Source organism: Equus przewalskii, chromosome 5 (genome assembly GCF_037783145.1).
Source record: "Equus przewalskii isolate Varuska chromosome 5, EquPr2, whole genome shotgun sequence".
Taxonomy (NCBI): Eukaryota; Metazoa; Chordata; class Mammalia; order Perissodactyla; family Equidae; genus Equus; species Equus przewalskii.
Genome location: NC_091835.1, coordinates 67,267,424 through 67,281,134, shown reverse-complemented (window position 1 = coordinate 67,281,134; position 13,711 = coordinate 67,267,424). Strand labels below are relative to the sequence as shown.

At 36.7% G+C, this 13,711-nt stretch overlaps 2 protein-coding genes across 2 annotated transcripts; both read right to left on the bottom strand.

Annotated features, from left to right (window-relative positions):
* Positions 1 to 267: 267 nt before the first annotated feature.
* LOC103546808 (olfactory receptor 8S1-like) lies at positions 268 to 1,224 on the bottom strand. The gene has a single exon (XM_008513645.2). It carries the CDS (start codon positions 1,222 to 1,224, stop codon positions 268 to 270), a length of 957 nt encoding a protein of 318 aa, XP_008511867.2.
* A 10,763-nt stretch (positions 1,225 to 11,987) lies between these two features.
* LOC139073277 (olfactory receptor 8S1-like) lies at positions 11,988 to 13,413 on the bottom strand. The gene has a single exon (XM_070622156.1). It carries the CDS (start codon positions 13,404 to 13,406, stop codon positions 12,471 to 12,473), a length of 936 nt encoding a protein of 311 aa, XP_070478257.1. The 5' UTR covers positions 13,407 to 13,413; the 3' UTR covers positions 11,988 to 12,470.
* Between the last annotated feature and the right edge of the window lie 298 nt (positions 13,414 to 13,711).

Genomic DNA, 13,711 nt, shown 5'->3' with positions numbered 1-13,711 from the left:
TTAATAAGAAGACCAAAGTGATTATTTGGTGAGTACTGGGAACAATGAATTAACACTTTCATGAAAACATTTTCTAAATTGAGATAGTTATTTAACCCATGTTTTTCCTCTATTTGGACTAAGTTAACACCTTTAAAATACTTCTGTGCTCATTTTTTATGCACTGCCTATATATCTTGTAACATCTGACATTATGTGGAGCCTAGAAGTTTTTCTTAAGGTCATCTCACTCATATGTGGCTAGTATCATATTATCCTGATTCTCCATTACCCTTTAGCTTTACTTTTCCATGAGGAACATGGCAAATATTTTCCCAGGGTCCTTCTCATAGCTGCCTTCACCTGCTTGTTCTTCAGACTGTAGATGAGAGGATTCACCATGGGAGTGACCACACTGTACTGCACAGAGAAGATCAATTCCAGGGAGGATGCTGAGGTCGGCATGAGATAGCGGAGAAACCCTGAGCCATAGAAGAAACTCACTGCAGTGAGGTGGGAGGAGCAGGTGGAGAAGGCCTTGCTTCTACCTGAGGTGGAGCTGATACTCAGGATGGTGGAGACAATGCGGGCATAGGATGAAATGATTGGGAGGAGGGTCCCAAGCCCATGCAGCAGGGTGGAGCAGAGCAGGACTAGGAGGTTAGTGGAGACATCAGAGCAAGACAGAGGGAAGAGGGAGGGTATCTCACAGCTGTAGTGGCTGATGGTATGGTTCTCACAGAAGTCCAGGTTAGAAGCTGGGAGGATATTGATAAGGGCATTCAAAAATCCCAAGCTCCATGAACCCCACACAAGCTGTAAACATAGCTGTTTTCTCACCATCTGTTCATAGAGCAGAGGGTGGCAAATGGCAGCATAGCGGTCATAGGCCATCACTGAGAGCAGAAAGCCCTCAGTCCCTGCAGTGATAAATATAGAGAAGCCTTGTGCCAGGCAGTCCCTTACTGAGATGGCTTTTATCTCAGATAGGAGGTCCTTCAACATTTTGGGCACAGTGACTGAAGATAAACAAAGATCCAGGAAAGAGAGGTGACTCAGGAAGAAGTACATGGGTACGTGGAGGTGGGAATCAGCCCTGATCACCAGCAATATCGTCAGGTTCCCCATTATGGTCAGGAGGTAAATATCCAGGAACAACACAAAGAGCACAGACTGGATGTGGGGGTCGGCAGACAGCCCGAGGAGGAGGAATTGAGTGATGGTGCTGTGGTTCCCCAAGGCCATTTACGTAGGTTATTCCCTAGAAGTAATATAAAAAGTCATGGCAGCAAAGTTCTACTATCCTCTATTGATTTTCTCATTGAACCGGTTCTCTTTTTCTATCACTATTATTATTATGGATAATAATACTGAACTGTATACTGAGAAAGAAAAAGATGAAGAAGTAACTGGCTTCACATTCTGGGTTCATGTCCCTGTCTGCCAGTCTAAGTGAAGAATTGAGCCAAAAGGGTAATAGAGGCAGATGGTAGGGCACAGAGATTGGGGTAGGGGTAGAGTGACAACAGAGGAGAGACTTGCAGCCCAAGATAGGGTGTTCTAAATACAACCTGGAATTCTTACTTAACTAGTGCCCCCTTGCACTTAATGGCAATAAATCACGTAATTGTGAAATTTGGAATCATGTAATCGGAAGCAATGTGAAAACAATTTGTAATTTTATAGGTGAATAATAAATACTGTAGGAGACTTAAAACAGTGAGTATCTGGTGTATGAAATGGACCACCAGAAGGTACCCGGGCTTGAACAGGTATACTTCACAGACAGAGGATTAAAGTCAAACTCAGTGCAAAACACTCTTATCCTACTCTTTTCCTTGCCCAGTAATGGAATTTCAGGTGCTGAAGTGGGATGAGGAGTAGAAGAGTGGAGAACCCTCCTGCCCACTGAAGTTCCCCAGAGGCACAGGTCAAGCCTATGCTGGGGAGAGGGGAACAGGTGCAGTGTACATTGAGTTTGGTATTAAAATATTTGACTGCACAGACTTTCAATAATTGACAGTGATTGGGAAATTGTGAAATAATCCCAAGAATCATTAAGGGATGGAAAAGGATTATTGGGTACAGCAAGGGGGAAAGAAGAAATTGGAAAAAAATAAAACAATAAAGTTTTGAGTTAAGACTTGTTTGACAAACCAGTCACATGACTAAATATATGTATATATCTCACACGCTCTCTCTACACTCATACACCATGCTTGTTTTGAAAACACGTGGTGTTATTTTACATCATTATCTTTTATGTTATTTTTAATCATATGCGTGCATTATTTTGAAAGTTAAAGTGCAACTTTCATGAAAAAATTCGTTATTGTTAATATTATTATTTCTTGAGATTGGAAGTCTAAGCAAAAGTCACCTAAATTCTCACAGGAAGTTCTCACAGGTAAATTTCTCACAGAAAGTTCTGATTCCTTAATTAATAACTCTTTAGCCGTAAATTCAGCCTCAAAATTCTTCCCATACCCCAACACACGTTACCTGTGTATCTTGTCCGATAAAGACAGATCTCTGCTCTCCAGCTTTGCTGCGGGACTTTTATTTAGATTCATCTACTAAGTGGAGGATGAACTAGGTGGAGGCTTCTAAGTCTTGCATCATGGTAGAGCTTATAAAATCTATTAATGCTGAAATGTTTTACTGAATTCTACACTAATAAAGTTAAATAGCCACAGGGCAGTTCTTTTTTTCAAAAGGTCTCACATACTCTGGTTTTCTGCTTCCGATATCATGTCTCAGCCACACGTAGCATTGGTTGGTTTACCCAGTCTGCAGAGCAGCTCTGTTTAGGCAACTGATTGGTTTGATTCCTTACTTGACAATAGCTTTTATGTTCTATAGTCACAACTTGAAATCGGACGTAGAGAGTCACACGCATTCTCTCACGTGTGTGATCTTCGCAACATCGGGATGATGCAATGACCTATAGTCATTAATTAAACTGAGTCTAGTGAGAGTTGAAAGTAGACAGAGTAGCCAAAGGGGTATTTGCCTGGCTCCCCAAGCAGGCAGGAATAGTTTTCAGTTTGTGCTGTAAGGGCTGCGTCTTCTCTGTGGGACTTAGGTGAAAACACCTCCAGTTAAATTGGGTGTATAAAAGTGATTTTTTGATCAAAGAAGTACAAAGAAAAAGTAGGTTAACTAGCACAGTCTTTTCCTGAACCATCTATTCAAATCTATTTGCTTTGATGGATCCAGTTAGATTCCTACGCAGGGCCCTGTTATAATGTGTGCTCTCTCAGCCTTTGGATATGTTTAGGGAAGTGTTTGTTTAATAAGTTTATTATAGTCTTATATAGGAACAGACTTTTATGACTAAAAATTTCTATTTATTTATTAAAATGAGCTATAAGGTTTTCAGTCAAACTCAACTGTTCTGGGTAACATTTTTTCCTCCACTGTCACTTGCCAATTAAAAAAGTAAGAAATGGTAATACAATTAAAGGATATTTGGAATAGTCAAGTCCACTTTTCTAGATATTTTCTTTCTTTTTTAACTATATGGAATGCTGAAGTATTTTATTTTTATTTATTTTTCTGGTTATAATATTAATATATTCTTGTACCTAAGGGTTTATACATGCATGTGTGTGTATATTTAAGGGTTCCAAGCAAGTTTGATATAACTATTTGCCCCATATGCAAATTATATGAATCCACCTTTGATTATATGTGTACATGTGTGTGTCCAAGTGAAAAGATATATATTGAAAGAGTTATGGTAGCTTTGGTATAGTGTACCATGATGAATGATATTTATTATGCATTTCTTGGCAGTTATTTCCTGAAAAAAAAGGTTAATTGAGCTTCACTAAAATTAAAATTATGAATTTCTCTTAATTGAATGACAACATTAAGAAAGTGAAAATAAACCACCGATTGAGAGAAGATAAATACAGTATATGCATATGATAAGGAGATATATGTAGAATATAAAAAGATCTCCTGGGGCTGGCCCCATGGAGTAGTGGTTAAGTTTGGTATGCTCCACTTCGGCGGCCCAGGTTTGCAGGTTTGGATCCCAGACGTGGACCTACACTACCCTGTCAGCCATTTTGTGGTGGCAAGCCACATATAAAGTGGAGGAAGATTCACACAGATGTGAGCTCAGGGCTAATCTTCCTCAAGCAAAAAAACAGGAAGACTGGCAACAGATGTTAGCTCAGGGCTGATCTTCCTTAGCAAAAAAAAAAAAAAAAAAAAAAAAAAATCTACTTCATATAAATAATAAAATGTCAAATAGCCAATTTAAAATTAGGCAAAAAAGTTAAACTGTCCTTTCTCAAAAGAGGATTTCAAAATACTCAATAAGAAAATTAATATATGGTGAACATTATTAAGGGGGTGCAATTTATATCACAATGAGATAATGCTATACAAAACCCATAATCTATCATTTCCCCATTTAAAAATTATAATTATTTAAACTGCACACACATATTTTATACTCTTTTATAATGAAAATATTTAACAATAATAAAAACAAAAATACTTAAATTATAATATTTCAACAATAAAAAATAAAAATATATAGAACATTATAGTTAAAGTTAAAACATCAACATGAACTGGTCCCTTTAAAAGATTCCCCCTCAAGAACCTGTCCTGCTTCTGTTGTCATCCACCTTGCAGGAATATACTGCACATATGATAGGTAGAGTGATGTTCCCAGTATATCAGTGCTCAAACACAATCATACATTCACCCTTCCTATAAATAGCACTCAGGTATGTGCTGGATTTACTGTCAGTTATTTGCATTTGATAGACCAGCTGATAAGTAACAGGATTGTCCAAGTATCTGAGAATCAATGGAATCCTTAACCTGGTCAGGAAGTATGGTCAACAGTGGGGAGCATTAAAGCCAAAAGGAGTAGCCCCAGCATCTTACAAAGTGCTGTTGAGACTTGGCAACTATAGGGCTGCCTTTATGCTATTATATTATCTCCCTCTTTTATATTATGGTATTATATTATCTTCCTCTTTTATATTATGCTATTGTATTATCTTTCCTCTTTCTCTTGTAGGCTATTTGCCTGAGTCTTTATAATCTTTCTCTCAATCACTGTCCTTCACGTGACATCAGAACACTGATTCTACCCAACACTCATGTGGATTGATATCAATAAGTCAGCTGGATCCCAGGCTCTCTTTCATTCTAAGGAAGCATGGCCCCTGGAGTTGTGGCTTGTGTCCCAACCTATGTCCAAGAATGCAAGACAGAAATATTCCATTATTCATGGAGGATTCATTCTGTTTTTCACTGAGAGTTACAATGCTCACTGAGTTTTCTGTTTGTTTTGTTTGATTTTTGAGAGCAATGGAGAATGGACTTCACTTTGGGGGCGTGAATGACAAGGAGAGTAAGAAAAGCCATGATCATGACCAATTGGAATGAGGTGAGTTTGTTAAAGAAGCTTCAGAAACGTTAACTTAGCATTACATCCTGGAATTCTTACTTACCTTGTACCTTTTTTCACTTAATGACAATTAATCAGATAACTGTGAAATTTGGAATCATGTAATCACAAGCAACATGAAAGCAAATTTGTAATTTTATAGGTAGATAAGAAATACTGTAGGAGACTTAAAACAATGGGCTTACCACCAGAAAAGCATAACAGTCTTCAACACTCATTGATTACCTGAGAGCTGAAAGGCGACAGCCAAAGTCCACTCAGGACCACCATAAATGAGACCAGAACTGAATTTTTAGTCTAGGGTAAATAACCTTCACTCCACAAGACAAAGCACTCGGACCCCGGTACAGAGGAGATCAGGGTCATACAAAGGGAATTGAGACGAGGAAACTTTCCTTAGCAGAGAAAGAAGAGAGAAAATTGAAGTTTCTCGAGTGGCAGAGTCTTCTTGTGTTTCTCTCACTGGAGGACAGGCCAACCACAGATGCAGACAACAGATGTGCCCTCTTAGTGTGTGTGTGTGTATGTGTGTCTGTGTGTGTTTGTAATAAGCAGATATTTATATCAATAAATGGAATCCTTTGAAATTTATTTGAGATTTCTCTTAAGACACGAGTTAAGGGCATGGGTTCTATATTCAGATAGACTTGGATTTAAATTCCACTTCCATTATTGATTTTGTGTCCATGGGCAAGTTTATTTAACCCAACTTAACCTCATTTTTGCCATCCACTTGCAAAGGATGTCTATACTTACCTTATATATTGTTGTCTGCAATAAGGAGATAGTGAAATAATGTATTTCATCCAGACCTGGAACAACCTAAGAGTCCCAACAATGGCTGACATGATTATTCACCTATCCACAAAAACATTATGTTTTAATCTTAGGATAACTGGGTAAGCTCAAAGATAAAACACATAATTTGTACACATAAAAATTTAACAATTATGTTAAACATAAAAAACAACATTCTTAGAGGGAATTTCATAGCAATAAATGCCTACATTAAGAAACAAGAAAGATCTCAAATAAACAATCTAACTTTACATCTCAAGAAACTAGAAAAAGAGGAACAAAAGATTCCTAAAGAGTAGAAGGAAGGAAATAAAGATCAGAGAAGAAATAAGTGAAATGGAGACTAAAAAGACGATAGAAGAGATCAAGGAAACCAAGAGCTATATTTTTGTAAATATAAACTAGATTCTTCTTTAGCCAGACTCACCAAGAAGAAAGGGGAGTAAAATAAATAAAATCAGATATGAAAGAGGAGACGTTACAACTGATACCTCCAAAATATGAAGAACCACAAGAGACTACTATAACAATTACACAACAACAAAATGGACAACCTAGAAGAAATGAATAAGTTCCTACAAAAATATAACCTGCCAAGACTGAATCACGAAGAAATAGAAAATCTGCACAGACCTATTACTAGTAAGGAGATTGAATGAATAATTGAAAATCTCCCAACAAAGAAAGCCTGAAGATAGATGACTTTACTGGCAAATTCTGCCAAACATTTAAGAATTAATGCTAATCTTTCTCAAAATCTTCTGAAAAATATAAGAGGAGGGAACACTTCCAAATATATTTTATGAGGGCATCATCATCCTGATACCAAAGCCCATAAGGGCACTACAATAAAAGATAATTACAGACCAAAATCCGTGACAAACACATATGCAAAAATCCTCAACATAATGTTTGCAAACAGAAGTCAACAGCACACTGAAAGTATCATACATCATAACCAAGTGATATTTATTCCAGGGATGCAAGGTTGGTTTAACATCCACAAATCAATCAATGTGATACACCATATTAACAAAATGAGGGATAAAAACCATATGATCATCTCAGTGGATGCAGAAAAGGCATTTGACAAAATTCAACAAATTCATGATAAAAATTCTTAACAAAGTGAGAGTGGAGGGAGTGCACCTTAACATAATAAAGGCTATATAAGACAAGCCATAGCTAACATCATACTCAATGGGGAAAATTGGAAAATTTTTCCTCTAAGATCTGGAACAAGATGAGGATGCCCACACTCACCACTTTTATTCAACATAGTATTTTGGAAGTCCTAACCAGAACAATTAATCAAGAAAAAGAAATAAAAGGCATTCACGTTGGAAAGGAAGAAGTAAAATTGTCACTACTTGCAGAGGACATGATCTTATATATAGACAACCCTAAAGATGTTGCATAAAAACTGTTAAAACTAATAAACGAATTCAGTAAAGTGGCAGCATACAAAATCAATATACAAAAATCAATCACTTTTCCAAACACTAATAAAAATTGTCAGAAAGAGAAATTAAGAAAACAATCTTATTTACCATTGCATCAAAAAGAATAAAATACATACGAATAAATTTAACCAAGGAAGTGAAAGACCTGTACACCAAAAACTATAAAACATTGAGGAAGGAAATAGAAGACACGAATAAATGGAAATTTATTCTGTGCTCATTGGTTGGAAGAATTAATAGTGTTAAAATGTCCATACTACCTAACGCCATCTACTCATTCAATGCAACTCCCTATCAAAATTCCAATGGCATTTTTCACAGAAATAAAACAAATAATCCTAAAACTTTCTTGGAAGTACAAAAGACCCTGAATGGCCAAAGCCATCATGAGAAAGAAAAACAAAGTTGGAGACATCACACTTCCTGATTTCAAACTATATCACAAAGCTATTGTAATCAAAACAATATGAAAACTGACACATAAATCAATGGAATAGCAGAGAGACCGCAGAAATAAACCCTTGCATCTATAGTCAATTAATTTACCAAAAAAAAGCTAGCATAAACAATGGGGAAAGGATAGTTTCATCAATAAATGGTGTTGGGAAAACTAGACACATGCAAAAGAATAAAACAGGACCACTATTTTACACCAGACACAAAAATCAACTCAAAATGGATTAAAGACTTGAATGAAAGTCTGAAACCATAAAATTTCTAGAAGGAAATGAGGGTTAACCTCTTTGACATTAGTCTTGGCATGATTTTTTAATTTGACATGAAAAGAAAAGGCAACAAAAACAAAATAAACAACTGGAACTATATCAAACTAAAAAGCTTCTGTATGGCAAAGGAAATGATCAACAAAATGAAAAAGCAACCTATGGCATGTGAAAAAATATTTTCAAATCACATATCTCATAACTGGTTAATATGCAAGAAAACAAAAAGAACTCATAAACCTCAATGGAAAAAAACCAAACTATTCAACTATAAAATGGGAAGAGGATCTGAATTGACATTTTCCAAAGAAGACATAAAAAGGACTAAGTACTTGAAAAGGTACTCAACATCACTAATCATCAGGGAAATGTAACTCAAAACCACAATGAGATGTCACCCCACACCTATTAGAAATGCTATTATCAAAAAGACAAGAAATACCAAGAGTTGGCAAGATGTGGAGAAATGGGAATTATTGTGCACTGTTGATGTGAATGTAAACTGGTGCACCACTGTGGAAAACTGTATGGAGGTTCCTCAAAAAATTAGAAGAGAGCTACCATATGATCCAGCAATTCCACTTCTGGGTGTTTATCTGAAGGAAAAAAAAATCACTATCTGTAAAGATATATGCACCTCATGTTCATTGCAGCATTATTCATGATAGCCAAGACATGGAAACAACCTAAGTGTCCATCAATGGATGAAAGAATAAAGAAAATCTGTCTATATATCCATCTATATATCTATATAAAGAAATTTATATATATATAAAGAAAATGTTGTGTATATACACAATGGAATATTATTCAGCCAAAAAAAAGATGGAAATCCTGCCATTTGTGACAACATGGATGGAACTTGAAGGCAATGTGCTAAGTGAAATAAGTCAGACATTAAGTGACATAAGTCAGAAATAAGACAGAGAACGCAAATACTGTACATTCTCACCTATATGTGGAATCTAAGAAACAAACTGAGATCCTAGATACAAAAACAGATTGGTAGCTGCCAGAGGCAGGTTTGGGGAGTAGGGAAAATGGGTTTAGATGGTCAAAGGTACAAACTTCCAATTAGAAAATAAATAGGCCCTGGGTATGTAATGTATGACATGGTGACTATAGTTAACAATACTGTATTGTGTATTTGAAAGTTGCTAAGAGATTAGACCTTAAAAGTTCTCATCACAAGAAAAAAAATTATAACTACTGGAGGTGATGGATGTTAACTGAACCTACTGTGGTTATCATTTTGCAATATATACATATATCAAACCATTGTGTTGTACATCTAAAACTAATACATTGTTATATGCCAATTATATCTTAATTTTAGAAAAGGAAAGTAACACTTTCTCCCTCTAAATATATATTTTTAAAAATTTAGTAATTCTGTTTAACAGAAAAAAATCATAAAGCACAGTCACTCCAATAAAATGAAAATTGGCAAACCCCAAGACAGATCAGGTTTAGTGTATTTATCATGTCATTCAAATTGATAAGAAAATCATTAACTACCATATAATGGGGTGAGTAAATTAAATGAAGAAAATATTTCCAGAAGAATGAATGTAATTAGTAAATATACATAGACAATGTTTCATTGGCATGATAACCAAATAAATATAAACATAAAAATTCGTATCATTTCTTGCTTTTCAAACTAGTACAGTATTTTCTTAGAAGGCAATGGTATACATTCAGGGGAGAAACAGACATTTGCATCATTTCTGGCATCAGAGTGACCCTCTCAATGTTTTTGGAAAGCAATCTATCAGTGTTTGACAAGAGATTCATCAATATTCTTACGCATAAACCCAGTAATAACAGTTCAGGAATGATTCTAAATGTCAAAACAATGTTCTGTATGAAGTAGTTTCATACAATGTTATCTATAATGGTGAAAGTCTAACTCAAATTCTGTTCTAAACAATGTGAGGCAGTTAAATCTGAAAGTTCAACAATTAAACATGCCTAATAGCAGTAAACTTTAAACAAAGCTCGGCAAACTTTGGGTAAGATGCTTAACAGAACTTTAAAATAACTAAAACAAATGTTTGCAATACACTTGCATTAACATGGAAAAATTCTTATGTTATAATATTCAATAGGTAAATCTGGATATCCTATGGTGCATATTGTATGATTGTTACTAGGCATAAAAATGCAGAATACTATAAAAAACATTGATTTGGACTTTTTCTGCTGTGCTGAAATTGATAACAGAGATCACAGAGAGAGTGGTGTATATTTTAAACAAAGTTGGCAATCACTGGGGCCAGATACTTTTTCTCTGAACTTACCAAGATGTGTCAGTACAAATCTGCCATCATCAACCACCACACTACACTCATTTCCCAATCTATGTAAGAAATCTTGGGAGAGGAGAGAGGAATGAAGGAGTCTACAATGTCTTCATCCTGTGGGAAAGTGCAATTTTATTTTATCACAAAATTCTTCATATATTCCTTCCTCTCATTGAGCCAGAGAGATGACTGAAAGTACAGTAGAATGAAAACTCTTTCCTCTATTTGTATACTTTGAATAAAAACTTTTTCATTGTAAAATGAAGAAGCACATTGGTATTTCAGATCAAATTATTATGTTTTAAAACAGTGAAAAATAAATGAAATGCAACTTCAAATAATTTGATGTATACATTCGAAGCTCACTGGCAACAGAGTAGAATCTCACTATACGGAAATGAATATATGGTAGCTGCTATGATTGGCAAGATTTTAGACCAAAAAGTATAAACAAATGTGAATAAAAGCAGCCTAAAGACAACCAAGTTCCTAAAAACACATTTAATATATCGAGTAACAATGTCTGCTTGCTGATAAGCACTTTTTAGAATCTAATCTGTAGAAGAAAATGCCTTTGGAGCAAATGGCTAAGAATTCTTGAAATTATCCAAGTATGCAAAGGAGAACTACATAACAAGATATTAGATGGAATGAAATGTGTCTATGCAAAATTTGTATTATGACTGAAAGAATGTATCATGATAGAAATTTGTCATTAGAAAAGAAGGAATTTAACGTTTCCTTTTGAGTAAATTGTTATTGATAAAGTGACAGCTAGTGAGATGTTGGGAAAGTTTTGCAGAGAGTAGAGAACAGAACAGGATGAAAAGGAGCTGAGTGCACAAAGGGAAGGTAGAGATCATCTATGTCGTTCAGTTTTTAAATTCTGCCCAGAAGCCACAGTGTTTTCCCATCTTTTAAAAAGCTCTTGTAGATCCCTTTCATCCTAGGTCTCATCTCTGAGATTTATTGTGGAGTTCTGAGGAGAAAGACTGCCCTTCAGCTGCAGAACCAGGCAGGCATTGGTCCAGTGACCATCTTGAACCAAACCATAGCTTCGGGCAGCCAGCAGTTCTGCACTGTACTGGTAAATCTGGTTTTCCTTCTTCCATCTTTCCAAGAGTCTTTTCCTCTTCAGGAATGTGTGCCCCAGGTAGAGTCTGGAAAAAGGAAAGAGCAGAACTCCTCTGCAGCTTGAGATGTGGAATTCTCAACGGTCCAATGCTGGCAAGAAACAGCAGAGTCTGATCTGCTGTCCTGATATGGAAACTCACTGTCTTCAGAACCCTTAGCTCCTTTTCCCTATATCCAAGGGCCATTTTAGTTGATGTTCTTTCTTCTTCTCCTGCATGATCCCCAGTCTATGATTCTTTATACTCAATTACCTGTATATTCTCTTAATAGTGAGGTTATAACCTTCAGTGATTATCTAAATCAATTAAAAATAATGATTCAAGAGGTAAATATTTCACCTATTAAGAAGACTAAGTGATTACTTGAGGAGTACTGAAATGAACGAGTCAACACTTTTATGACCACATTTTCTGGGCTGAAATAGCTATTTAACCCGTTGTTTTCCCTTGATTTGGACTAAATTAACACCTCTCTCATATCTATGTGTTCATTTTTTATGCACTGTTAATTTACCTCCCAGCATCTGACATCGTGTAGCCCTTGGAAGTTTTTCTTAATGTCAACTCTCATAATGTCTGGCTTCATATCATATTACCTTGATTCTCTGTTACCTTCTAATTTTATTTTTTCACCCGGAACATTGCAAATACTTTCCCAATGTTCTTCTCACAGCTGCCTTCACCTGTTTGTTCTTCAGACTGTAGATGAGAGGATTCACCATGGGAGTGACCACACTGTACTGCACAGAGAAGATCAATTCCAGGGAGGATCCTGAGGTGGGCATGAGATAGCGGAGAAAAGCAGATCCATAGAAGAAGCTCACTGCAGTGAGGTGGGAGGAGCAGGTGGAGAAGGCCTTGCTTCTACCTGAGGTGGAGCTGATGCTCAGGATGGTAGAGACAATGCAGGCGTAGGAAGAGACGATTGGAAGGAAGGTCCCAAGCCCATGCAGCAGGCTGGAGCAAAATAGGGCAATGAGATTGTTGGAGACATCAGAGCAGGACAGAGGGAAGAGAGAGGGTACCTCACAACTGTAATGGTTGATGGTATATTTCTCACAGAAGTCCAGGTTGGCAGCTAGGAAGATGTTGATAAAAGCATTCAAAACACCCAAGCTCCATGAGCTGCACACAAGCTGCACACACAGCTGTTTCCTCATCATCTGTCCATAGAGCAGAGGGTGGCAGATGGCAGCATAGCGGTCATAGGCCATCACTGAGAGTAGGCCGACTTCAGTCCCTGCACTGATAAGCACAAAGAAGCCTTGTGCCAGACAGCCGCTCACTGAGATGGTTTTTATCTCAGATAGGAGGTCCTTCAGCATCTTGGGCACGGTGACTGAAGAAAAACAAAGATCCAGGAAAGAGAGGTGACTCAAGAAGAAGTACATGGGTGTGTGGAGGTGGGAATCAGCCCTGATCACCAGCATCATCGTCAGGTTCCCCATTATGGTCAGGAGGTAAATATCCAGGAACAACACAAAGAGCACAGACTGGATGTGGGGGTCGGCAGACAGCCCGAGGAGGAGGAATTGAGTGATGGTGCTGTGGTTCCCCAAGGCCATTTACAAAGGCTACTCCCTAAAAATTAAACAAAAAAATAATGGCAGTGAAGTTTCTTCTGTTCTCCAATCAGTTTTCACATTGCATTGATTCTCTTTTGTTATCACTATTAATCAGCAATTAAATTTTTATCTTCTACACTAGGCCAACTTTTATGTCAGTCACTTGAAGTATAATGGAAAACAAGGCATGGTCTCTCTCATTTTAAAGGTCACACTTCAATGAGATACATATATGAAGATAGGCAATTAGACACCATTGTGATGGGTGAAATGGGAGTTCTAAAGGTGATTATTGGAAGTCAAGA